At 53.2% G+C, this 27,521-nt stretch overlaps 2 protein-coding genes across 2 annotated transcripts; both read right to left on the bottom strand.

Annotated features, from left to right (window-relative positions):
• Positions 1-1,009: 1,009 nt before the first annotated feature.
• LOC136109484 (uncharacterized) lies at positions 1,010-12,634 on the bottom strand. The gene is given in 6 exon segments (XM_071816371.1): positions 1,010-1,108; positions 1,111-1,652; positions 6,107-6,349; positions 7,539-7,730; positions 10,177-10,842; positions 12,547-12,634. Coding segments are annotated over 6 exon segments (1,830 nt in total).
• Positions 12,635-13,265: 631 nt separating this feature from the next.
• Positions 13,266-18,987, bottom strand: LOC136109575 (cytochrome P450 2C5-like). The gene is made up of 9 exons (XM_065852362.2): positions 18,718-18,987; positions 18,101-18,263; positions 17,062-17,211; positions 16,140-16,300; positions 15,808-15,984; positions 15,579-15,720; positions 14,967-15,154; positions 14,057-14,198; positions 13,266-13,885 (listed from the first exon to the last, which is right to left on the bottom strand). The coding sequence occupies exons 1-9, from the start codon at positions 18,892-18,894 to the stop codon at positions 13,692-13,694; spliced, it is 1,494 nt and encodes a 497-aa protein (XP_065708434.1). The 5' UTR covers positions 18,895-18,987; the 3' UTR covers positions 13,266-13,691.
• Between the last annotated feature and the right edge of the window lie 8,534 nt (positions 18,988-27,521).

The following is a 27,521-nucleotide window of genomic DNA, read 5'->3' as shown; positions in this document are numbered from 1 at the left end:
AGATGCTGATTTGTTGGGTCCAAATAGGAAGACAACACTAATCCTTCTCCCTTCAGCACAACTAAGAAGTCATCAGTCTTTCTGTGATGTTTTTCCACCAGGCTCCCTTTATTAGATTTCTCGCCAGGGGCTGTGCTGGGATTGAGCCCGATTGCTTTTCAGAAAGTGCCATCCTGTGGCCAAGTGTGAAATCCTTGCTGCTTCCTATTCTAAAACTAAAGTCAGGCAAAGCCACCTCAGACACCGTAATCCCTGTAGCACAGCACAGATGTGCTCAATGAGGCAAATAACCAACCTCTCACCCTTGCTCATCCCCAGCCTGCACAGCCCTTCATCCCCAAATCTGCAACAGTCCCACTCCCACATCTTCATGGATCTTCATGGACACAGTTTTAATTATCTGTCATTTTCTTTTCTTTGAGGGACAACTATAATCATTTTTCACTGTGAGGTCTGACTTAATCACAGGGTTTGGAAGTTGAAGATGACGCTAAAATAAACGAAGCAAAAATAATCACCACTCTACTGTAAGGAGAGTTTCCCAGAGTGAAACTGCTGCTTACAGCACCCCATCAGCCACATCGTTAATTAACAAACATGTCAGACAAAATCAGAGCCAGGACTGCCCTGTGTGCTGCACCACTAGTTACCGGCCTCCAAGTAGACTTTGCGACACTGATCACCACCCCCTAGGCTCGGTCCACACTTCTTCAGCTTATAAACTCTAATCAATCCACACAATCTCCAATAAGATTTATTATTATTGAGACACCTTTGAGACATATGTTGAGCTTTATTAGTGTCTGTATTATCAGCAGCTCTAGCAAGATAAATCCATGACAGGACTCAGTCCACTCACTACCCTGAGAAATAGCTGAATATACCAAGAATATCTCTCCAGAAAAAAACATATGGGGAGACGTCTTTTATACTTAGAAACTACATGGGTCGTGGCAGCTGGACGCCAGAATCCTCAGATAACGGTTGGTTGTTGGACTAAGGGATCAGCTCAGATAAATGCATCAAAGCCCAGTTCAGGAGCAGGTATCTTCCCCTCCCCAGTGAAAGAGTCCACAGGCAGACCTTTCGCTTTCCGTAGCCACTTTCCGTAGCTTTCCTGCACGCTCGCTCCTGTTCTTCCGTGAGCTGCTGCTCTGCCTTACACTGAGCTGCAACAGCTGCCTCGCACCGCTCCTTCTGTTTTTCTGTCAGAAGCCTGAACCCACCGTTAGGCTGGGAAGGGTCTGCAGCATTCGTGCAAAAAGAGATTTTTCTTCTGGAGGCCGCTTCAATTTCCATTTGTGCACTGGTCGCATGCGTTGGTTTGGTCCTCTCAGCAGCAGCTGTAATGGGATCAACAACCTGAACCCCATCTCCAGGGGGAGGAATGACTTCACCAGGAGCTTTCTTTTCCTCCAGCAGACCAGGGCAAGTCTTGAGCCGCACAGCAGATGGAGCAGGGATGGAGGACTTCACAGTGGGTCCATGCAAAGAGTTTTTCAGCTTGAGCTGCAGCATTTTGGTTTCAAAGGGCACAGAGATTCTCCTTGGGGTCAGAGAGTCCCTGCGCAATTTCGCATGTTGGAGCTGGGCTGCCTGATCATTTTTGCGCTGCCGGGAGGGTTTGTGTATTTGTTTGTCATTCCCACGAACTTATTGCCAGCGTCCCAGACTGCTGATGACCATGGTCGCCTCCAGAAGGAGAGCATGTCTCAAAAAGACTGTGGCAACGCAGACTGAGGTTCTGTCCCAAACGGTGGCTGTTCAGGTCTCCGGCTGCAGGGAGTGCCAGAGCCTGCTGCTGCCGGAGGAGGGAGGCCAGCACTCCACTTGTGTGAGGTGTGAGCAGGTGCAAGATCTGCTCGACATGGTTGTGAAGCTTAAGGAGGAGGTTGAGACGCTGAGGTCCATCAGGGAGTGCGAAAGGGAGATCGACTGGTGGAGTAACACCCTTACGTGCCGGTCGGAAAGGCCCCAGGGAGGTACCCCCGAAAAGGAGATGGACCTCCTGCCCTCCCGGACAAAGGCGGAGGTCCTGAGACAGCCCCACCCTTGTCGCTGTCGGGCAGAGGTGAATGACCTAAAAGAAGATGAGGGTTGGAAGCTTATTCCAGTTCGGCATCACGGGCAGCCCCCCTCCCTGCCTGATTTGCCTCCCCAGGTGCCCCTCCGTAATAGGTTTGAGGCCCTGGATCTTGAAGAAGAGGTAGGTGAGGAGGTGGTGCCAAGCCTGCCTACAAGATCACATAGGAAGAGGCGGTTGACTACACAACTGAAGACTACCTCTGATAAGAAAGACAGAAGGGTGATTGTAATAGGAAATTCCATTCTGAAAGGAACAGAGGGCCCAATATGCAGGGTTGACCCTCATCTTAGGGAAGTCTGTAGTCTACCTGGAGCCCGGATCAAGGATATTGCTAGAGAGCTCCCCAGACTGGTGCACCCGACAGACTACTACCTGTGAAGGGGTTTCGTTAGAAGGAGATATGTTGTTGAATTAGTCAGGCCCAAAGGAATCTCAAGGCCACTTCAAGAAGCTGAGAACAGAATCTGCTGTGAGAAAGAGGGGCGTTTCTTCATTAACAGGGCCTCAGCATGGCGTGAGTCGTCGGACCTATCATCGGTGGGGCTCCAGCGCGTGGACTGCCCATGATACTCATTTAGCGAATCCATGCTTGGAGCGTGGATTCGTGATTAGAGAATAGTTGCGTATATAAGGAGACATGTTTCTGTAATAAATGGCTTTGGCGTGATTCACATTGAATCGGAGTGCTGAGTCCTTTATCGTTCCAACAACTACCCGCTGCTGGTCTTTCAGACAGATGGGGAGGAAGTTGCTTCCCGTAGTCTGAGGGGAATGAAGAATGACTTCAAGGTCTTGGGAAGGATGGTGAAAGACTCAGGGGCTCAAGTGATCTTCTCTTCACTCCTTCCCTCTTCAAGTGACGATGTGGGGTGGAATGGGAAAATTCAATCTCTAAATGATTGGCTCCAAGACTGGTGCTACAGGCGGGGCTTTGGTTTTTTTGATAATGGCTGGTTTTATAAGACTCCAGTCCGGACAGTGTTATGCGGGAAAGGCTTATCTCGCAGGGGCAAAAGGATGCTGGGGCAGGAATTAGCTGGGCTCATTTGGAGAGCTTTAAACTAGGCTCGAAGGGGGATGGGGTTGTAGCTGGGCTTGCCCCAGTGGGGCAGCATTCTAAAACAGATGAGGACCGGGTGGCCTCCTGTGCCCCTAGGGAGAAATTGGTGTGCTCTGCTCGCTCCCTGAAATGCCTGTGCACCAATGCGCGCAGCATGGGGAATAAGCAGGAGGAGTTAGAATCCTATGTTCGGTCGGGAGATTATGATCTGGTGGCAATTGCAGAAACGTGGTGGGACAGTTCACATGGCTGGAATGTGGTCATGGATGGCTGCGCCCTTTTCAGGAAAGACAGGCCAGCCAGGTGTGATGGTGGAGTTGCTCTCTATGTGAGAGAGCAACTGCAATGTACTAAATTCTGCCCAGGAGCGGATGAGGAACGAGTTGAGAGTGTGTGGGTCAGGATCAAGGGAGAGGCTGGCAGGGGTGATACGTTTGTAGGTGTCTATTACAGGCCACCAGATCAGGCTGAGGAAGTTGATGAGGCCTTCTATGCGCAGCTGAGAGTGGCCTCACAGTCACAGGCCCTGGTTGTTGTGGTGATTTTAACTTCCCTGATGTTTGCTGGAAGGACCATTCAGCCAGCCAGCCACAGTCCAGGAGGTTCCTCCAGTGCATTGATGATAACTTCCTCATGCAGATGGTGGAGGAGCCGACCAGGAGAGGTGCACTGCTGGATCTCATCCTCACTAACAAAGAGGGTCTGGTCGAAGCAGTAAAGGTTGAGGGCTGCCTGGGTTGCAGTGACCACGAGATGGTGGAGTTCAGCATCTCGTGTGGCAGGAACAGAATAGCAAGTAGAATTGCAACCCTGGACTTTAGCAGGGCTAATTTCGGCCTTTTCAAGCAATTGCTGGGGGAAATCCCATGGGCAAGACTGCTTGAAGGAAAAGGGGCCCAAGAGAGCTGGATTGCATTCAGAGATTGCTTCTTCCATGCTCAGGATCAGAGCATCCCCACACGTAGGAAGTCGAGGAAGGGAGCCAGGAGGCCTGCGTGGTTGAATAGGGATCTGTTGGGTATGCTCAAGCAGAAGAGGCGAGTTTACAGGTCATGGAAGCAGGGGCTGGCCACTTGGGAGGAATATAAGGCTGCTGTTAGAGGATGCAGGAAGGCAGCTAGGGTAGCCAAGGCCTCCTTAGAATTACAGCTGGCGAGAGGGGTGAAGGACAGCAAGAAGAACTTTTTCAAGTACATAGCAGATAAAACTAATACCAGAGGCAATGTAGGCCCACTGATGAATGAGGTGGGTGCCCTGGTGGCGGAAGACACAGAGAAGGCGGAATTGCTGAATGCCTTCTTAGTCTCTGTCTACTCTGCTGGAGGCTGTCCTGGGGAACCCTGTACCCCTGAGGCCCCGGATGAAGCCAGGTCAATGGAGGAGTTTGCTTTAGTCGATGAGGACTGGGTTAGGGAACAATTAAGTAGTCTGGACGTCCATAAATCCATGGGTCCAGATGGGATGCATCCGCGGGTGCTGAGGGAGCTGGCTGAAGTCATTGCTGGACCGCTCTCCATCATTTTTGCCAAGTCTTGGGAAACGGGAGAGGTGCCCGAGGATTGGAGGAAAGCAAATGTCACTCCGGTCTTCAAAAAGGGCAAGAAGGAGGACCCGGGTAATTATAGACCGGTCAGCCTCACCTCTGTCCCTGGGAAAGTAATGGAACAGCTTGTCCTTGGTGTCATCTCAAGTCACATCAGGGATAAGAGGGTCATTAGGGGCAGTCAGCATGGCTTTACCAAGGGTAAGTCATGCTTGACCAACCTCATAGCCTTTTATGAGAATGTGACAAGGTGGATGGATGATGGCAGAGCGGTGGATGTGGTCTACGTTGACTTCAGTAAAGCCTTTGACACAGTCCCTCACAGCATCCTCACAGCTAAATTGAGGAGGTGTGGTCTAGACAATAGAGTGGTGAGGTGGGTTGCAAACTGGCTTAGAGAGAGAAGCCAGAGAGTGGTGGTCAATGGTGTGGAGTCCAGCTGGAGGCCAGTATCTAGCGGAGTGCCTCAGGGGTCAGTACTGGGGCCAATATTATTCAATATATTCATTAACGATTTGGACGAGGGAATTGAGTGTACTATCGGCAAGTTTGCTGATGACACTAAGCTGGGAGGAGTGGCTGACACGCCAGAGGCTGTGCTGCCATCCAGAGACCTGGACAGGCTGGAGAGTTGGGCGGGGGATAACCTGATGAAATTTAGCAAGGGAAAGTGTAGAGTCCTGCATCTGGGCAGGGACAACCCCAGGTTCCAGTATAGGTTGGGGAATGACCTATTAGAGAGCAGTGTAGGGGAAAGGGACCTGGGGGTCCTGGTGGACAACAGGATGACCATGAGCCAGCACTGGGCCCTTGTGGCCAGGAAGGCCAATGGCATCCTTGGGTGTATTACAAGGGGGGTGGTCAGTAGATCGAGAGAGGTCCTCCTTCCCCTCTACTCCGCCCTGGTGAGACCCCATCTGGAATATTGTGTCCAGTTCTGGGCCCCTCAGTTCAAGAAGGACAGGGAACTGCTGGAGAGGGTCCAGCGTAGGGCAACAAAGATGATTAAGGGAGTGGAGCACCTCCCTTATGAAGAAAGGCTGAGGGAGCTGGGGCTCTTTAGTTTGGAGAAGAGGAGACTGAGGGGTGACCTTATTAATGTTTATAAATATATAAAGGGTGAGTGCCACGAGGGTGGAGTCAGGCTCTTCTCAGTGGCAAACACTGATAGGACAAGGGGCAATGGGATCAAGCTGGAACACAAGAGGTTCCACTTAAATTTGAGAAAGAACTTCTTCTCAGTGAGGGTGACAGAGCACTGGAACAGGCTGCCCAGGGAGGTTGTGGAGTCTCCTTCCCTGGAGACATTCAAAGCCCGCCTGGACACCTTCCCGTGCGACCTCACCTAGGCGTTCCTGCTCCAGCAGGGGGATTGGACTGGATGAGCTTTTGAGGTCCCTTCCAATCCCCAACATACTGTGATACCTTTCAGGGTGGTGTTGCTCACTTTCCCAGGCTTCCTTGACTTTTGTGTGGTGATGAACGTGGGACCTGACCGGGGCTGCCTTGCAGACATTCTGCAGCGTGCTGACTGCTAAGAACAACTTGTCAAGGGACATGGGACTACTTTGACCTCTGCTCTTTCCAAATCGCCAAGTGGATTCAGCCTTGTAAAGATGTGCAGGTACATAGATAGGAGTGCCATGTTGGAGTCTGCTACCTGTTCCCAAAAATATAACACAGCAGGAGTCAAAGATAGTTTTTCTGATCATCATTGGTAGGTTGTGAGATTATGCCCTTGACTAAGAGCTGGACAGGGATTGTGTAAAATGCTCAGCCCCACAGACTTTGCCATAGTGGCACATTTGTCACTGTGTTCTGCCATGTCATTCCCATGTCAGTGCTTTGCAACACAATTCCCCTTCTCCAGTCTGGCCAACTGGAACTTCTGCCCCCTGGAAATGTGTTCAGAGAACATTAAGTTAAGCGCAGAAAGGCAGAACATGGCAAAACAAACTAATGAAAGTTACTGCTTGTTCCTCATTTACGAATTTAGTACTGTTTAGTTGTTGTGGCCCCTCCCCTGATAGGTGTAGTGTTTCGTGTGTTACCTAAGCAGGCGGATGTGACATTGTAAAACTCAAGGTATATATTACTTTATTGCCTACCAATAAACGCCATTTGCCGTCCACCACATTGGTGTCTGCGAGCTGATGGACCGAGCGACCTGAGGGTGGTTGCCGTGCCGTTCCTGAACCAGGACACCTATGTTGCAGGGTGAACCGCAACAGTTTAGTCTGCACATACGCATGACCCTGCTTCTTAGCCACAAACATGGGAATGTGGGGTTAGAGATTTTTGATGGGCACAGCTCTCTGTTCTATTTCAGAGTCTGCCTTAAACCTCAAGGGCCCAAAACATTCTGAATATAAGACTTTACAAAAATTAACTTGGGGCAAATGCCATATGGTCACAGGCCACATTTGCGGTCCCAGTGCTCTCCCATTCTCATGTCTCAGGCTGCCGTGTCACTGTCGGCTGAGACAATTCACATGTAATTTTTTTAAACAGTTTTCTGAGTTGCTGCTATTGATTAAATACCAACTACTCAAATTTTGTGCATGGTTCTGCTACACCTGTTAAAGAAAAAATAGAACAAGGATATAACAAAACCCCCTAGACAGCAGAGAATAAGCCATACAGCTAGAGCTGAGCACTTGTCCTGTGTTTTCGATGCACAGCAGGTTCTGCAGCCATCACAGGCTCTGCCGGTGATGTGTGCGACCACTGCAGACCTTCTGTGCAGAGCAGGCCTGGCCTCCAGAGACCCTCCTGTTTCATTCTTTAGTTTATCCGAGGTGCACTTACTTGATGAATCGCTGTCCTGCCTACCTGCCAGGTGTCCTTACCAAGAATATCTGCCAGGAATCCTATAGAACGTGCTCCCGCCATGTTTCCCAAGGTGAGGGCGTAGGGTTGTGTGGTGTCAGGACCACACAGTTTATTCTGCTGCTCTGCCTGAACATGAAAACTCCTCTTCATCTTGAGCAAATGCGGGTGCTGCTGGCAAGCTGCTGATTTCATCAGTTTATTGCAGAGAGCTAGAAAACAACAACAAAAAAGTAATCTCAACTTCACTGGTGTCAAACCTTTAAAAATTAAAACGTTCATAACCGTCGGGTTTTAAGTCTTTGGTTACTGTTTTGCCTCTTATCACAGCTTCTGAAGGTCTAGGGATTAGAAACAATCCAAACATATTCGTTTAGCAGAAAACTTCATAGCATTCAAAGATGACGGTAAATGTAGATCTTTTAAAATATTAAGTATGTACACACAGCCCATACTTTTTTCCCACCAGAATTACGATGCACTGCACTCCTGTTTGTTTCTGTTCCTACAAACTGTGCATCCCTTACCAAGTAGGGCCACATCAGTGAGGTCAACACCTGGTGGCCTTAAAAGCATGAAAACTTTCTCAGTTTCCCTGCAATACACAGTTTGACTGTGGAGCTGGAAGATCTGTGATACATCCTGCATTAAATCACTGCTGATGAGAAAAATCACTGTGTTACAATTTAAAAGGTGCCTGCTCACGTGCAATCGCATTTCCCACGGATGGCAGATCCCGAACGCAGGTGTCCTGTGACTTTCTGGAGTATTTTCTAGTAAATAAGAACTGAACCAGCAGCCTGTTTCCCTGCACACCAGCTGTAATAGTGTGAATAATACTGATTTCTCTGTTACTGAGCTGGAAAAATGACAGTGCCTGTCTGCATGGGGATATAGCAGAAGATTGGGCGAGGAGGTTGGTTAAATGTAAATACACTCAAGTGACTTGCACCTGTCTGTAGAAAAAGCACACACATCACACTGATTGTTTTACTGACCTTGTGTGGGTGACGAGCAGAACCTCTATGTTAGATACCATAGGCCTGTGAGAAACTCCAGGCACCTCATCACTGTGGCTGGGATTCCTGCTCTGTTGTGAGAAAGAGCGGGAGGCTGCGCCCACCTGAAGCCGTGAGATACGGGCGAGCTCAGCAGCTCAGAGCTCCCGGCAGGGCTGAACTGACCAGCGCCTGCGTCCCTGCCGGTGTCACCTCTGCTGGGAGCTCAGGTGCAGCTTCGGGGATCCCCCAGTAGAGAGGGAACTAAAAACTTGCTCTTTGCAACGCATGCGTGGCCTCTGGCTCTTGCGACGCCTGCAGGTGTGCTTTAGAAAGAGGATTTTCCTGCTACTGCCCAAACCATTAGGTGGAAATGCTTTTACTAGAGGCCACCTGCCACCTTTGTCCTGTTCATCCATCTGCAGAGTTAAGCCAGGTTAGATGTTAATACTATCACAAATTGTGCCTTTTTAGAAAGGTTTGGTATAAATTCGAGACGTTTGTCAAGACACATCATAATGGCAGAAGCCCAGACATCATACCTGCAAATGCAGGATCCTCTCCTGGACTATTTTTCAACATGCACGTTCCTTATTGACTTCTTCGGCCAGAAAAGCCCAGAATCTGTTCACAGACGCACATGCTTTGAGGGATTTTTGATCCCAAAGTCCTGAGGAATTAAGAGGACAGAATGGTTAACCAAGATCCACACTCGAGGCCATCCATGGCCCTCGGGGGAAACCATCCTTGGAAACATCAGGGCAGCTTTACCAAAGATGTACAGGGACAGGTGAGGTGGCAGGCAGCTGATTAAGTTCTTGGACCCAAAGATGTTAGAGGACCCACAGCCTCATCTCGACCAGTTAGGGGGCACAGCAGGCGAGTTCTCCTCCGCATCAGGACCCTCCCGGGGGAGGCACTTGGTGCTGTGGGGCCAGCAGCTCACTGCTGGTGGGTGACCACCTAGGAAACAGAGGAATTGACAGTTTCGTGAGCACTTGAGCTGCAGTGGCTCTTAATGGTGCTGTTGTTAGCAGTGCACTGCGAGAGCTGGTTGACTTTCCTTAAACCCTTCAGTATTGTGCTGTTGAAAGGAAAGCACTGGACGCTCAGTGTCTTGCAGGACAATTCAACCCAGCAATGCTGGGGGGCAGAGGTGTGTGGGATGACAACTCTTCCCACTCCCCTTTGTCCCGAGGAGCAGGCAGGGGCTCCCAAACAGCCCGGAATCCCAGTTCCAGTCTGCAAACAAAAGCTCCCTCCCCAGAGAAGGGAGGGCTGTGTGCTGCTCCTCCCCACCGCCGGCCCTGCAGGGAAGGGCTCTGCTGACAGGTGACATCTTCCTGCCTGGGCACAGTTACTTGCAGTTTCTGTTAAATTCAGCCACTTTAAGTCTCAGCTGGGAGAAATCAAGAGGATTTTCGCAGTTCAGGGGAATCCGGCACAAGCCCCAGCAAAGCAGTATTTGCTTTTCCTGCACCCTTAACCCTCAAAAGACACTAAAGGGAAAACCAGCACGGCATCAGCACCCAGAACACCGAACCGCGCCGACCACGCTGCCCTCCGTGCGAGGTTTCGGTTCCCTCCAAGCAGCACATGAAGTATCAGACGGTGCCCCCAGGCCCGGGTGCAGACAAACCCCTCTGTCCCCGGGTCCCACTCGCGCCCACCGGCCCCTTCCCCGGCCCCGGGGGCCCCGCAGCCGCGGCCCCGCTGCCCCCGCCGCGTCCCGGTGCCAGGAGACGCCGCTTAACGCAAAGCTCCGGGCGCCGCCCGCGCTCCGCCGAGAGCCGCGCCGCCCGCGCTCCGCCGAGAGCCGCGCCGCCCGCGCTCCGCCGAGAGCCGCGCCGCCCGCGCTCCGCCGAGAGCCGCGCCGCCCGCGCTCCGCCGAGAGCCGCGCCGCCCGCGCTCCGCCGAGAGCCGCGCCGCCCGCGCTCCGCCGAGAGCCGCGCCGCCCGCGCTCCGCCGAGAGCCGCGCCGCCCGCGCTCCGCCGAGAGCCGCGCCGCCCGCGCTCCGCCGAGAGCCGCGCCGCCCGCGCTCCGCCGAGAGCCGCGCCGCCCGCGCTCCGCCGAGAGCCGCGCCGCCCGCGCTCCGCCGAGAGCCGCGCCGCCCGCGCTCCGCCGAGAGCCGCGCCGCCCGCGCTCCGCCGAGAGCCGCGCCGCCCGCGCTCCGCCGAGAGCCGCGCCGCCCGCGCTCCGCCGAGAGCCGCGCCGCCCGCCAGCGCCCGGCGGTCCGTGCCGAGGATGGGAACCCGCGGCGGGGCAGGGGGCAGAGACCCCGGAGCACAGGGCAGCTGGAAAGTGAAGCAGAGGGGCTGTAAAAAGGCTTCAGAGAAGTGAGAGAGAAGAGAGGGGTAAAACAACAACAGCCAAACACCACACACACTCCAAAACAACGGCCAACAAACCACGCTTACTTAGCCATCTAATGGTTCAAAAATGCTTGTAGATTAAGATTAAAGACCTGTTCATATATCATTCGTAAGAAGGTAGGAGAATTAACTAGCTTATTAAAAAAAACTTGAAAAGAAGATCAAGTGCTGCAGAACAGCCTGCAAAGGCCAGGATGAACTTGTACCTCCCCAGGGACTCCCCTCAGCCTTGCAGGGACAGGCCCAGATGCATCAGGACAGCAGTGGCACGTACCTGGGTCATGATCTGTGCACAGCAAGTTTGGGGTTATCGCTGTGCCTGTTCGGCTCTTTCACTTGCTGTGAGCAGGAGTGGAAACGATGGTGCTGGATGGGAGCACAACAGTCTCTGCCCTGCAGAGATCTCAGCGCTGTGCAAAGCACTCAGGCACCATCCCATGCACATCCCCATGGTCGCATTTGCCATGCAGGATTTTAACACAGCCCTCGGGCTGAGCAAGCAGAGAAATGCAATGCTCCAGCCTCAGCTATTTCTCCAGCGCTGGGTTGTTTTCCTACCCCAAAGAGCTACTTACAACAAATCCACCCCTTTTCACCAGTACCAAGCACTGCTACGGGGTCTCTCTGGGTGCTTGCTCAACTAGATCGAAGCTTGGAGCTCTGCCCAGATCACAAACCCCTCCAGAAATGCATTTTTCTCCCTGTGCACAAAAATGCTTCTCTTACCTACCTTCCTGGATATCTAGTGGTATCTCATAAATAATATTTTCTAGCAAAACAGTCCATTTGGGATTACAGGACCCAGCACCGAGACACTGCTGTCCCAGGTGAGAGAAGCTCTCAGACCCCAGCTCTCACATTCCTCCAGGAGGGCTCTGGAGGGAGCAGTCACCTCTCCCTGGGCCAAATCCCGTTCTGTCCCCTTCTCTACGTTCACAAGAAGGTGCAAGCACCCTGATAAGGCAGCTCCTACTAAAACCAGCCCTGAGACCCTGATACAACCCCCCATGGCGTCCTGGCTTTCACAGAGACCCCCAGCCCCACTGCTGAGATGTCACCCTCCACACCAAACCTGAGCCCTGCCTGGGGGACCAGGAGCACATCCCACCCTGACAGCTCTGCTCAGATAACCCAGAGTTACCTTCCCAGCTGCACATGAGCACAGAACTGACACCCACAGCTATTTGCTAGAGATAAATATTGACATGCATGACCTCAGCCCAGCACCTGGGATAGCAAACTTATATATATTGTTTAATCTATTCTACCCTCCCACACACTCCTCCCAAGCTCCAGCGCTTCCAAGCTGCAGCTCAGCCCTTTTATTGGAAGGCTGGGTTTCCTCCCCAGCTGAAATGATTTTGCTGCTGAGCTCAGGTGTTTCTGCCTGTCCGTGGCTGGGGAACCCTCATTCTCTGTGGTCAGAGTCATGGGGATTAGAGACAGGTAATAAATTCCTGAGATGTGTAACATTCACGTGAAGATTAAAGCTGGGGAGGCAAATCAGCTGAAACAAACAGAATGTTTTCCTGGCTCAGGCTGTCCTGGGACACAAAGAGCCTTAGGAAGATGAAGACAGCCTGGGAACAGACGTGGAGGTGAAGTTCTGTATCCGGGAGATTTGTACTGGGAAGAACTGGACACAATGGGGAACATACTGGTTTTCTGAGGCCTGAAGACACGTTCAGCTGCCTGCCAGTGGGAGGAGGAGCCCAGGCCGCCACTGCAGCCGGGCAGGGTGGGCATGTGTCTGGCTCCTTTTTCTCTTGCTTAAGCATTTAAAGAAAAAAAAAAACAAACCAAACTTTTATTTTAAATCCCGATGTTTTGGAATAAAGGCTGGAGTGTGTCTGGGGCTCCCAAGTAAATCCCTCTCTGTGCAGGGCTGGTTAAGGGAGCACAAGCACAGATGACACATGGAGCACCCTGAGAAGGAAGCAGGGACTTTGATGGCAAAACACTTCTTGTTTCCAAACACAGCTCCCTTTTCCTACAGCACATTTCCCCCTGTGCATCATTTTGTAACATTTGGATGCCCTAAAGGGTTTTCACAGGGGTTTCATCCCTGTGCAGTGGGATGTGGAGTGAGTGTGATTTGCAGTGTCATGGACCTTGTGTCAATCTGGCTGGTACAGAGAGGAGACAAAGCAGGGCAGCACAGGTATTGGGTGCTCATCACCTTGCCTGAGCACCACAGCATGTCCAGAGACATCACGAGCATCCTTACAAACACCAGCATCCAGCTGGGATGGATGTTTTTATTGCAGAAATACCAAAAGGAGGGAGCGCCCAGCTGAGCTGGGGAGCCACAGGCTCCACAACGAGCCAGAGGCTCAACCAGAGCCCGTAGATACGGGAGGAGGAACACGAGTGCTGTCTTCTGCATGTTGCTGCGATGCAGAAGGGAAAATTGGATGTTAAGAAAAATTTCTTCATGGGAAGGGCTGTGGGGCATTGGACCAGGCTGCCCAGGGCAGTGCTGGAGTCACCAGCCCTGGAGGGTTGGACAGACGGAGATGAGGTTCTCAGGGACGTGGGGCAGTGCCAGGGCTGGATTAATGGTTAGAACTGATGATTTTGAGGGTCTCTTCCAGCCAAAATGATTCTGTGATAATACAGGGGTTGGCAGCTGGGATGCCCATGGAGCTGGCGGCAGAGCTGCCTGGCAGATCCAGCACAAGTTCAAATGGACCCTTCTGGTTGGTGATTGCTGCTGCGGCGCTTGTGGTTGTGCGGTTTGCTCTGGTTTGGGAAGAAATGAAAGCACTTGGATGAGCCTTTCGTTCTCCCCTCTGCTCTCTGCTTAAGAGGACACCATGCGCTGAATAGCAAAGAACTCGCCCAGTATTGCCCCCCTCTCTATCTCGAGCCATAGGGAGAATAAATCTGTCTCCTTGTACTCAACAGCCAGTTGGAAGGTGAAGCTCTGCAGCAAAGTGGTGAGGAAGAAGAAGAGCTCGATGCGGGCCAGCGCCTCGCCGGGGCACATCCGCTTCCCTGGGGACACAGAAAGGAGAGGGTGAGCGCCAGGCTGGTGGCCTCACCCAGCATTTGGGGAAAAAAAGGGCATAAAAGGGTGAGAAAGCTCATATTAAAGGTATAACTTTGGTGCCAACCAATTTTGTGGTCCCTGGAGTGGAGCCGCTGCAGGCAGGGCTGAGCACTGACCTGCTGAGAAAGGCATGAAGGCTTCGCGCTTCCTGAACTCGCCCTTCTCATCCAAGAAGTGGCCTGGGTCGAATTCTTTGGGGTTTTCCCACTGGCTCGGATCCGTATGCACAGAAGAAAACACCGGAATAATAGCTGTGCCCTGCAGGAGAGGGACAGGGCAGGGGAGTGAGGAGGAACATCAGTGCTGCAGCATCGGGCTCTGCTGAGCTGAATGAGGGGCTGAGGAGCATCGGGCGGGCACGGGGGAGACTGGGTGTGCATCCCGGAGAGGTGGCTCTGTGCCAGGCAGGGACAATCAACATGGGGCTCCACTGCCTCCATGGTCCTGCCAGTCTTTGTGTGGCTTATGAGACAGAAATTATTGAGTTATTCCCATTGATTTATGTTAAAACCCCTCTCACTGCACAAAGTGTGGTGAGAGCCTGGCCCAGGTTGGCCAGAGAGGTGGTGGATGAACCATCCCTGGAGACATCCCAGGCCAGGCTGGACGGGGCTCTGAGCAACCTGAGCTGGTGAAGATGTCCCTGTCATGGCAGGGGGGGCACTGGGGAGCTGGGAAGGGCCTTCCAACCCAAAATATTCTATGATTCTATGATCTGCTAAGATGGGGGCTGGCGTGGCCCCACACCAGGGCAAGCTCAGCTCCCAGCCCTAGCAGCCCTGCACATCTGCCTGGTGACAAGAGGCGTTTTCCGGAACAGGCAAGGGACATGAGCGTGGGCAGAACTGGCAGCAGTTCTCTGCTCCTCAGCTGAAAGGTTATCATCACCATCTCTCCACGCCAAGGACTGGGAAAGACCTGGGACCTTCACAAGTGAGCAAATAGTCCAGGGGCAAAAGCAAATCTTGTTCAAGGTCCCCTGCCACCCCTCCCCTTAGGGTCACTGAGAGTCCAGGGCCACGTCACCTTTGGGATGGTGTAGCCTCTGAACACGATGTCCTGTGTCATCATCCGTGGGAAGTTCTCGATGTGGGACTTGTGCAAGCGCTGCAGCTCGTGGATCACGGCGTTGGTGTACGGCATCCTCAGCTTGTCCTCCATGCTGGGAGCACGGCCGGTGCCCACCACCGCATCAATCTCCTCTTGGACCTTGGCTGGGGAAAGGGCAGGCGTGGAGCTGCAGTCTTGGCCATGCAGAGCCACCCCCTTGGTTTCTCACTGCGCCCCATGGCACCTGTTTTAGAGCCAAAGGACAGCCTAGCAGAGAGGGAGCAACCTGTTGTAACCCCTGGCAGAGACCAGAAATAACAGTCTCAGTCCACACACCTGCCCAGGTCAAGGTTCAAGGCATCTCTGGGGGGCCAGTCCAGGGCCATCTGCACCGGCAAGGACAGGGAGCAGCTGCCCTCTGACCTGTGCATATCTCTACCTGAGGGCTATCACCCTTGGGTGACCCAAGCAGGATGATTTTGCTCTCTTCCTAAACAGGAACCTCCAGGGCTGGGACTCTCTGTCTGCACCTTTGCTGTACCATGGCCTCCTCAGGCACGGGGAGCAGTTGCATTTTGCTGCCCTTACCTTGAATATGGGGGTATTTTGCCAGGACCAAGAGGAAGAAGACCAGGGTGTTGCTAGTGGTCACTGTCCCAGCACCAAAGAGGCTGAATACCGACATGACCAAGTCTTCATTGCTGTACATGGTGTCCGGGCTGCTCTTCCCCTGCAACGATGCGGTGGGGAGGGGATTCAGTGCCATCTGCAGGCAGGTCTGGAGGGCAGCTCTCACCCGCCTTGGCACCACCTCTACCTTCTCCGCCCTCAGAAGGAAACAGTCAATGTAGTCCCGGGGGCAGCTGGGGTCCAACGTCAGCTTGTGAAGCTCCACTCTTTCTCGGATGTAGTCCTTCAGCTTCTCGCACTCGGCCAAGGCTTTCCTGTGTGGCCCCGGGAGGTGGTGCACGATGTTGGGGAAGGTGGTGTAGATCTGCAGGAGAAGGAGACACAGGAGGGCTCAGGTGCCTAGACAGAGCCTCCCACACCTTGCCCCAAATCCATGCTGTACTACCAAAGCCAAAGTAGCATCCTTTGATCACCCAAGCATGTGGGACAGGAGGGCACAGAGCACAGAAGGATGCCTACCATGGCAACAGGGGAGAGGAAAAAGCTGATGTAATTCCCGATCACGTCCAGGAGCTCCAGAAAGGCCTTGTCGCTGTAGCTGTAACGGCTTCCAAAAACAACGGAGCAGATCACGTTGGAAACTGCATATCTGAACATCGTCATTGGCACAAAGGTGCTTCCTGCAGCCACAGAAGGATCAAGAAAGGCATCCAAAGACCAACAGTTATTTAGCTGTTTCAACACAGAAAACACCCTTCATCGCCTCCCTTTGAGCTCTGAGCCCTGGTTGAGTCTGCCAGATCTAACAGTCAAAGCAAAAAGCCCTCCTGAACTGTGGGCTCCTAAATCTACCTCCTTGCTCCTAAAGTGCTTGGGACTGAGGAAAGCAGAGGCACCTCCAGGTGCTTTGGGCTCCCGCTGATGTGCCCTGGGGATGTGGGGGGCTGCAGAGCATCTCCTTGCGGCAACCAGCACCCCAGGGATGGTGACCAGCCCCTCACCAGCGCTGCACACCGCGGGCAGAGGGGTCAGCCTACAGCTGAGCCGCCATCTCCTCTGGTATTCAGGAAGCCCCAGAAGAGGTGGTGGCACTGGTAGCAGCTCAGTTTTGTTGGAGAAGAGTACATTACCCCGATAACCCCCCATCACCAGGGCAATATCTTATTTGTGCATTCTGAATGCAACACAGTTTAGTTTTCTATTTCTGTTCTTTCGGCATGAAATGTTCCTCAGTGGTCCCCCACCCCATGCAGGGTCTTCCACCCTGGCCTTCAAGCCATGACCATACCACGTCCCTCCTGCCCTCTCTGGTCTAAGCCCTCCCTACAAGAACCATCCACAACAGTGTTTGCAAAAAGCTCCAGAAACCACACATATCCCATGAGGCTGTTGTGTGTCCTCCACCTGCTCTGGGGACCAGAGTGGACAGGACCCTTGTCACCTTTGAGTTTTTCCAGCAGTTTCACCAGGTGCTGGGCCTCCTCTTGCACCCGCTGCGACATGGAGCTCTTCCCCATCCCAAAGTCCCGCAGGGTGCTGACCGTGAACCTCCGCAGCTCCCGCCACTTCTCCTCATTGTTGGAGACAAAACCTGGAGGGAGGCAGTGGAGACCACTCACCTGCCCACCCCACAGAACCTCCCCGGGAACAGGGACCCTGCTTGGAGCGTGGCTGAGGAGCAGCAGGGCACTGAGGCAGGGCATGACCTTGGGGCATACATAGAGTCCTTGAAAAGCTCAGAACAAAGCTGCAGCTGGCTAACTGGACTTAATGCTGTCCTCAGACAAGAGGTCAATAGTTGGAGGGACTTGTAGAGTGGGAAACGGGTGTTTGAATCAGAGAATCACAGAATCATTTTGGTTGGAAGAGACTCTCTAGGTCATCGAGTCCAACCATAACCCAGCCCTGGCACTGCCCCATGTCCTGAGAACCTCATGTCCGTCTGTCCAAGCCTCCAGGGCTGGTGACTCCTCCACTGCCCTGGGCAGCCTGTTCAATGCCCCACAGCCCTTTGGGGAAGAAATTGTTCCTAAATCCAACCTCAACCTCCCCTGGCGCAACTTGAGGCCGTTTCCTCTGCTCCTGGCGCTTGTTCTTGGGGAGCAGAGCCCGACCCCCCTGGCTCCAGGCTCCTTTCAGGCAGTTCAGAGATCAGAAGGTCTCCCCTCAGCTCCTGTTCTCCAGCTGAACCCCCAGCTCCCTCAGCCGCTCCCATCACACTTGTGCTGCAGCCCCTCACCAGCTCCGTTCCCTTCTCTCAACTCGCTCCAGCACCTCAAGGCCTTTCTTGGCGTGAGGGGCCCAAGACTGAGCCCAGGATTCAAGGTTTGGCTTCCCCAGTGCCCAGCACAGGGACGGTCACTGTCCTAGTCCTGCTGGCCATACCAGTGCTGACACAAGCCAGGATGCTGGTGGCCTTTTTAGCCACCTGAGCTCACCCAGAGAGCAATAAAGTGCTTAGAGGAGATCCAGACACCTACCATAGTTTTTTGTTAGCTGCACCAGGAGAGGGATTTCAGGTCTCCCTCCAAACTCCTCGGAGTGGCCCAGCAGAGCATCCTTCACCACCTCGTACCCGCAGAGCACCACTGCCGGCTTCAGCCCCAGCCAGATGGTGAAGACGGGGCCGTATGTGCTGCTGAGCTGCAGGAGGATGGGAAAGCTGTTGTGGATGAGGGTCCTGCATCCCAGATATCCATTTAATTTTAAATTTGGTTTTGTGGCCACAACGCTGATGAACGCACTGGCAGGGAGAGGAAGCACCTCTCGTGAAGCCAGTGTCCTCCCCCTGCTCCCACCCAGACCAGTCCCTGCGGGACTCTGATCCCGATGACACTTTGAGGGTTCAAAGCATCATCCCCAGGAAGCAGCTCTGGATGTCGGCAGTGCCATAGCCCCAAGAGGGACTAGTGTCAGCACCACAAGTCCCTTACAGGAGGAGAGAGACTTCCATAACGGTAGTGATTATGCTCCCAGTAGCAGGGATTTAGGCAAATACACAATTCCCCTTTGTTTTTGATACATGATATTCCTGCTTTCTCTCCTGCTGCCCTGCTGGAGCTGGGAGTGGGTCCAACACCAACACCTCCTCTCTTACCTTAGCATGGGTCCTGTCAAGGGGCATAATGTCCTTTTGCCATAGGTTGCCCAGAATGGGCCCTGGGGCTGGTCCCGGGGGCAGCCGCCTTCTCATCCTGCTGGTTCTCCAGACCAGGACCCACAGGATGGAGAGGAGAAGGAGGGTAACGAGCACCCCAGCCGATCCAGCATCCATCTCACTGTGTGCCACTGAGCAGGGAAAAAATCAAGAAAATCCCCTTCCAAGAAGAAAATCACAACGGAGCGGTGAGCAGAGAGAGGTCCAGACCTGCTGCCTCGGTGCTGCTTCGCGCTCTGTATGGGCACAGCCCCTCCTGCATCCCTGGGGTCACCTCCGTGTCCCCCGCCCCTCCCCATGCGGTCAGTGACACAGAGACTCAGGTTTATCTTGAACAAGCACATACTGGCCCCCAATGTGTTGTGTCAAAGAGCTGACACGGGACATTGCAAAACCCCGTGGGCTGCCAGTGGGAGAGCAGCTGAATCACTTTTTGCTTGGTGCTCTGTTTTGGTGGCATCACCCTGACAAAAGCTCATGTGTCACCACCAGGTCATTGCTCATCTTGTCACTGCTTCGCTTACCAGTACAGTGACGCAAGAGGGGACGTTCTTGTAAAAGGAAACTGAGGTAGCCCAGGGAGCGGGACACGTGCAGCTGGTCAAGTACTTGTTGGGTGACAATTTTCCATCCAATGCCTTTCTGATGGAAAACAGGTCAGTCCTGGGAAAAACAACAATTTTATTCTGAAAGATTCCGAGGTTCCATTTGGATTTTGCAGGAATGTCAGCCCAAGGTGTTGTGGTCGTTGCAGGCGTGGGGTTAACATTTCCATAGGCTCCTCCAGCCTCTTCAGGGTTCCTCTGATGCTCTGGAGCATCTCTCTCCGAACACCAGCACATCTGGCTGCACACGAGCACATCTGGCACCAGCTCAGCCGCCACACCTCTGGTCAGGAGCGCTCGCAGCCCTTGGCCGAGCGAGCTGGTCACGAGCCAGTTCCCAGCAAAGGGTGGGATTTCTCCTGGAGGACAGGACGGATGAGAAGAGGGTGGAGGTTCGAGTTCATGCATTACTCTGCAGTGGAAGGAGACCCTTGGCTAAGGGTATTGAATATTAATAATTCTAGAACCTGAATTATTATGCTCACCTGGAGCAGAGCAAGGCAACGTCCCCCAGTGTCCGGTCGCTGGCTGAAGGGCAGAGCCAGGGCTGTGTTTGGGCAGGGCTGATGGGAACAGCCAGGACCAGCTGCACTTGCACCCTTTTTTAGCCACAAAGTGGGACATTTCGTGGGTGCCAGCCCAGGGATGCTGGGTGCTGCCAGCCCGGCTTGTCCCAGCTGGGCTCTGCGGGGTGCTCTCTGCGGCCACGCTGCAATTCCATACACGTATGCACCAAATCTCTCCCAAATCACCAAAAAGCAACTGGCAATGACTCCCTTGTTTGCCCCGTCCCACCACATCTCGTCCCTGCTCTTCCCACTGATCTCTCTAAATTCTTGGCTTGGGTGCCTGCAAGTGGGGAACTTCGCCCGGGGAGGCGATGTGGTGACTGGGATTTTGGCAGGGGGTTGACCGGCCTTGCAGTGACCGACACCATTTTTTTCCGTGGCAGCCAAACTATACAAAGGAATCACTCGAACAACAGGAAAATAAATGGCCATGGGGATTAATTGGAGCTGCAAAGTTTAAATGCTATGTAAAATGTCCTCTTCAGCGGGTGAGCTCAGGCAGAACCTGTGGCTGCCTGCCTGGACACCGATAGTGTTTCTGGGCAACACCCATTCCTACAGCAAGTTTTTAAAAGATTGATGTCTCTAATGCTACAAAAAGAATTATTATATCACATTTTATAATAAAATAGAGAAAACAAAACAAAATCACCCTGGGATTTGTGAGTCCAGGTCACCAGACAAGCAGTATAACAAGAAGTAGCTCCCAGGGATGATGAAACGTTGTATTTGTCTTCTTGATGAAACTTTAAGTTTCTCTTCACAATCTATAGAATAAACTGAAGCAAAAGACCCACGATGTTGTGTCGCTATTTCTTATCAAGTGTGCATTAAAAAGAAGGGAAAAAACTTAACTTTCAGCAGCTGGACGCCACTTTTCCTGAAGACAACTCAGGAGGGAAGAGCACAGATGGGCTTTGGTGCAGCTGCATCAGCACTTTGGGGAGCTGGGACCCAACGTGAGCTCAATCCACTTCATATGAACCCAAAATCATTGGTACTTTGTCTTTCAGAGGTCTGTAGTGAAGCAGACTGCTGCAAGGCTTTGGGACCCCTTTGGGAGCAGGTGGTGAGACCTTTCTGCCCCAAAACCTAGAATAGCAGGGAAGGGTCAGTTAAAAAACCCACGTGTGACGTGACCAAGACAAAGGAGAATATCCTGACTTCGGAAAATAAAAAATTTGAATCCATTTAGAGATTGCCAGGGCCTTTGGATTTTAATTCAAAGTCACATTTTGGGACTAAATTCATGGAGAAATGTAACATGTAAGAGCAATGGGGGAGCAGAGCAGCCCATGCTGGCCCCGCTTCAGCGGGGACGTCTGGTCCCTGTGCCACGATGGAGCCGGCTCCTGCCCGCCCGGCTGCAAGAGACAGGGAAAAGCGTCGCTCAGTTAGAGGGTTGTGTTGCTGAATCAGACCCTGGATGTATCTAATTCAAAGAATTAGAAGAAATTATGCTCATGGGGTATTTTTTGGTGCAGACGTGTATTTGGAAAAGCTGCAAGGCAAACACGCCAGCGCAGAAGTGAGAGAAGTCAATAAACTGCTGGGGTTATTAGATCTGGGAAGATCTGCCGGAGGAAATCATAACGATTGTTCCTGTCTCTCTGCTAACGCTTCTCTGCAGACGGCGTGAAAACACTGCGGGAAGGAGTGGGACACATCCTGCATCACAGAGAGGAGGATGGGGAGCAGAGCTAATTGCCTTAGCGTGAGTGCGAGAGCTTACTCTAAGCCAGCAGAGCAGGGGAACCTGCAGTCATAGCTTTGCTTCATACCCATGGTAGGATCTGGCCATCAGCCTTGAAAAATGGCTTCAAAGTGGAGGGTGTGAGGAGGAGGGCATGGAGGTGGGGAGGGCTTTGCAAAGCCCAGGCTGGAATCTCGCACAGCTCCCCATCGGTGCTGCCATCTCCCTGAGCCATCTCCTCTCCAAGCTGAGCTGTCCCAGCCGAGAGCCTCTTCTCCTCGCAGAGATCCGCCAGGCCTTCAGTCTCTGCTGAGCTCGCTCCAGCATGTCCACACCTCTGTTCTATTGGGGCGCCCAACACGGGACACAACAGCCAGATGTGTCTCCCCAGTGCTGAGCAGAGGGGCAGGATCGGTCCCCTGACCTCTACCTGATGCAGCTCAGGAAGGTGGTGGCCTTTTTGTTGTGAGACTGCGTGGCTGGCCATAGAATCACAGAATCATTTGGGTTGGAAGAGACCCTCAAGATCATTGAGTCCAACCATAACCCAGCCCTGGCACTGCCCCATGTCCTGAGAACCTCATGTCCGTCTGTCCAACCTCCAGGGCTGGTGACTCCAGCACTGCCCTGGGCAGCCTGTTCCAATGGCCCACAGCCCTTTGGGGAAGAAATTGTTCCCCACATCAACCTCAACCTCCCCTGGCGCAACTTGAGGCCTGGCCCATGGTCAGCTTGGTGTCCTCCAAGACCCCTGGGGCCTTCTCTGCCAAGCTGCTTTCCAGCTGGGTGACCCCTGCATGTCCTGGTGCCTTGGGCTGTCCCTCCTCAGGGGCACCACTGGGCACAGCCCCTGGCTGAACGTCTCCAGGTCTCTCGCAGCCCATTTCTTCAGCCTGTCCAGGTCCCTTGGGATGGCAGCATCAGCCACTCCTCCCCGTGTGGTGGCATCTGCCCCCTTGCTGGGGGTGCACCCTGCCCCATCATCCGTGTCATGTCATAAAGATGTCAAACAACATTTCTGGAGACTTCTGGTCCACAGGCTTTCAAACACAGTCTTGGTGGCAGCACCGATGGGGAGCTGTGTGAGATTCCAGCCTGGGCTTTGCAAAGCCCACCCCACCTCCATGCCCTCCTCCTCACACCCTCCACTTTGAAGCCATTTTTCAAGGCTGATGGCCAGATCCTACCACGGGTATGAAGCAAAGCTATGACTGCAGGTTCCCCTGCTCTGCTGGCTTAGAGTAAGCTCTCACACTTACGCTAAGGCAATTAATATTATCCTAATGCAATTTTCCCCGTCAGCAGCCCAAAGACTCTGGAAGTGCTCTGCCCACCCTGGGGCCTCCCCCGCGCAGAACAAAGGGTGTGAGACAGCTGCAAACCGTTCGAGTCTCTCCCCTTTTCCCCTTGCAAGCACAGGGGTGAGACAGCCCCAGCAGCCGCTTGCTGCGCAGCTCAGGCCAGCTAATGACTAAGCTGGGAGTATTTTTGGTTGCTCTTAATAATGCAGCAGTACTCACTGCATCGGAGCCTGGCCGTAATTATAGGGCGAATGCCATTTGTCATCGCTGTCATCTCCTCTTGCTGGGATGTAGCTCCAAGGCAGCGTGAGGCTAATGCCCCTTTCACACTCCCGGGGCATTGTTTCTGAGGCTTGCTATGGGATCCCTCAAGAAAATCCAGTTTTACATCACTGAACAACCCAGAACTGCTCCAGCATGTGGGAGAGTTACGATTTGATTTGTTTCAGTAATAAAAATGAGTTTGGTTTGGTCACGGAGATTTTGCGATAGGACAAGGGGTGATGGTTTTAAACTAAAGGAGGGAGATTCAGGCCAGACATGAGGAAGAAATTGTTTATGCTGAGGGTGGTGAGAGCCTGGCCCAGGTTGGCCAGAGAGGTGGTGGATGAACCATCCCTGGAGACATCCCAGGCCAGGCTGGACGGGGCTCTGAGCAACCTGAGCTGGTGAAGATGTCCCTGTCATGGCAGGGGTGGCACTGGGGGAGCTGGGAAGGTCCCTCCAACCGAAACTGTTCTGTGATTCTGTGACTTCTCCAGGTCCTGCTGCAAGTGGGAGAGGTGGGCAAGTGCTCCTGCTGCCGGTCTTGCCAGGTAGGAAAACATAATTCCAGCAAGAAGATAAAAAAAAATCCCTTTTGCATTCAATAATATCATCATCAACTTGCTTTTAGTCTACCATGGCTTATTTTCAATACAGTGGCAACAGCAGGTGATCTGTACAGCAGTGGCAAAGGAGAGCGGAGCATTGGGAACAGCCGTGGAAAGGGTAATGGTTAATCAGGGACTGCCAGCCTTCATTTTCATTCCTCCAGTGGTCAGAAACAAAAAAAAAGAGACAGACGGTTTGCCCGTTAATCAGAGTTTGCACAGAAGGCAAACAAAAGCAGACCGTGTGTGAAGTGCCTGCAGGACCAACCCTGCTCCAAAGCGACGCGCATCAGAGGCGGGCATGCCCTGAAGGTCACTCGGCTGGGTGAGCCGGCCACATAGACAACCCAAATATCTATTAATACTTGGCCGGAGACACAGAGCGTGGTTCTGGTCTGCGGGTGCACGTACAGCCCTGCTGCCGCACGGTAAATCAAATGAGCCTGATGAATGACTGAGGGGTGGAAATTCATCCCCACCATGGAAACTCTCTCATACCGTGCTTGCGATTGAAAAGAAATGTGATTAACTTTCCTATAATGTTCTAATTTTTAATCTTCCCCGTCTTCCTCGTGCTGCCTGTCTGATGTGTGTCGGCCGTGCTCGGGCATGAGGAGCAAGGGGTGAATGTGGTGGATTTGCAGCCGCACCAGGCGCTCCATGTACAGCCTCTGCTTGCTTAATTACACAGCATTAATCTCCTCCTGTAATTCCCTGGGGAGCAATGCTGGCTGCAGCAGGGAGGATCAGTTTGTGCTGCTGGTACTGGGTCTGGATTATGGACAAAAAATGCAATTCTGTCCTCCAGATCACTCCAGAAAAGGATCCTGCTGCTGTCCCTGCACCCTCGCTCCTAATGGGACCACTTGCACTGGTCCTGATCCCAGTTCCTTGTAAACATGGCTCTGTTGTTAAACAAGATGATTTCCAGTGGGGGTTGGCAAGGAGAACATGCCAGGAGCCCAAGTACCATCCAGAATGTCTGGAGAGAGGAAATATTGTGCTGTGCACATGGAAAATCAGCTGAGCCTTAACCATGCTCCCATTTTCTCTGTTAGTGAGATGGGCATCCCAAGGGGGACGTGAGTTGTTATGAAAATCACTTAAAGGATGTAAAATACATGGGATTTCTTAGAACAGCTGCACTGACCTGAAATCTTCCCATCCTGCTGTAATAATTACAGAGAAAAAATCCCTCCCTCCCCCGCTGCCACCTTGCAAACACGTCACATCCTTACCCAGGGCACGCCGCTCCTCTGCTCTGAGTGTGTGTGTTTTCACCACATCTATAAACCTCATTAATACAGGTTAATTCCAAGAAAGGGGAAAAACAGCGTTTGCACTCAATGCAGCTGAGCACGATGCTTACACCCGCCCGAGCACGTCTGGGAGAGACACAGCTCGGAGCCAGACTGGCGACCTGGCACCGGCACCGTGTCCCTGCAGACGGGACAGTGCCCTCCCCGGGGACAGGGAGCAGCTCTGTCAGGGATTTGCCAGCAAAAACCTTCCTCTGTGTTTCTCTAATGGGTAACAGGTCCCGGTTTGGGGCTCAGAGCTCCCTGCCCCTTCCTTCCGGCCAGGGAGGGCAGAGTGGGGTTCACTGTGCCTTGTGCACCTGCATGACCAACCCATACGGCTTGGGGTGGGAACAAGGGGCTCTGGCCACATCTGTGTGCCAGCCAGGTCTCTCTCCCAGGGGATTTAACCCCCAATATCTCTGTCACTGTCAGCCACAGGTGAGCAGGACGGGATGCCTGCAGAAGGGACCCATGAGCTGGACCCTCTGCGGGAGCCACCGGCATGGCCCTGAGCAGCAGCATCCCTCGTTACCCGTCCAAAACTGGGCCTCTCCAGTGCCATATGTGACACAGCAGGACAGGCGCCATGGAGCCAGGTGAGCAGATGGCAGGTGGAGCAGAGCTGCCCTTCCCCGGCAAGCGGCTCCGGGGCACGGCAGCGTGCCAGGCGGCAGCAGCCAGATCCGAGCAGGCGTGGGGAGCAGAGGGATGTGGCACAGGCATGGCAGCAAAGCCCTGCTGCTTGAGAATGTGCTCCTTCGCACTTCTTCGGGTCCAAATTGTTATTTACACTTGCACAGGAATAAACCTGAAAGCAGAGTCTGGTGCTTCCTGGTTTTTGGGCAGCGGTGCCCTTTGTTATATGAAGGTTTGTGTTCCAGCAGCAGCTCAGCCACAGGGGTCTGGTGACGGTCAGGATGGTGGGTGCCAGCCGGGTTCGGCCAGGCTTGCCTGCTGCAGGCAGGTGCCAGTAAACCAAATGATGAGGGATGGGACCTCACTGGGAGCTGTCTGGTTGGTCTCTTCTCCCAAGTAGCAAGCGATAGGATGAAAGGAAACAGCCTCAAGTTGCGCCAGGGGAGGCTGAGGTTGGATCTGGGGAACAATTTCTTCCCCAAAGGGCTGTGGGGCATTGGAACAGGCTGCCCAGGGCAGTGCTGGAGTCACCAGCCCTGGAGGGTTGGACAGACGGACATGAGGTTCTCAGGACATGGGGCAGTGCTAGGGATGGGTTATGGTTGGACTTGATGATCTTGAGGGTCTCTTTGAAAGAAAATGACTATGATTCCCCAGCTCCCCACCTCCCTTTCCTCCTGTTTCCCTGCTGTGGGGATTGCAAGGCACTGCTTCCACCATGGCCTTTGTCATCTCTGCCTCCTGGAACAGAAAACAGAGGAATATGATTAAAGCCTTTTCACAGAGGAACTTATTGCCCTGCAGAAAGGACACCAGGTTCATCACTGCTGGGAGAGAGCATCCCTGGACCCCCAGGGCTGTCATCAGCACAGCAGGAGATATTCCTCTTCCTACACCACATAGCCCAAGCTCAGCGCCCACCAAAGCCCAAGAAGAGGCTCAGTGGGATGTGACATTTGCTTGTGATGTATTTTGGGAGCAGGTCAGGTCACGAAGTGATGGATGTGGGTCAGGAGGAGCCTGTGCTGGACCTGCGGGTAGGGGCAACTGGGCCAGTGCCCAGTTCACGTCGGTGCTGTTAACTATCATATGGTTTTCCACTAAAATGGGTTGTTTTGATGCTAATTAGCTTTGACCCATCTGGGCCAACACTATCTGATCTTGGAGGTTCAACGACACCAAGATGGTGGGGGCTGGATGGGAGGCACAGCTCGGTCTGGCTTGAGGAGCCTGTGAGAGGTGGTTCAGGCAGCTGCCTGGAACAGGGACCAGGGAGGCGCGGTGCGGTGCGGTGCTGCCCGCGGGTGCAGGGTTTGCGAGAAAACCATAACAGGGAGGGAGGACCATTATTTTACAAATAATGTAAAACCCCACAAAGCTTGGGAATGTCCTCAGATGGCACCAAGCAGAGTGGGAGGAGAGGGGCACAGCACAACGTGGGGAGCAAACAAGTGCTGCCCCCAGCATGGACCACTCAGGGCAGCTTTGTTCTTCTTCATTAACACAAAATTTCTTAGATCTTGCTATTAGATGAGCATTGTTTTCTTTTTTTTCCCTGGGTTTTCAGAGAGCTGGAAGGAGAACAGCTGAGGCTTGATCATTTATTTAAGGAATTGTGCCCCACAAATGCCCCTGTGCCCAGCGTGCATCGGCCGCCCTCCACGCGCCTGGTGGGCAGCGTGCCCTGCCCGCACTGAGCGTCGCCCTGGAGCTGGCGGGGGAGACGCTATTTCGGGCATTTGTTTGGACTGACCGAAATAGCAGCTG

Source organism: Patagioenas fasciata, chromosome 18, assembly GCF_037038585.1.
Source record: "Patagioenas fasciata isolate bPatFas1 chromosome 18, bPatFas1.hap1, whole genome shotgun sequence".
Taxonomy (NCBI): Eukaryota; Metazoa; Chordata; class Aves; order Columbiformes; family Columbidae; genus Patagioenas; species Patagioenas fasciata.
The sequence above is the reverse complement of the archived record's forward strand: the minus strand, read 5'-3'. Positions and strand labels throughout refer to the sequence as shown.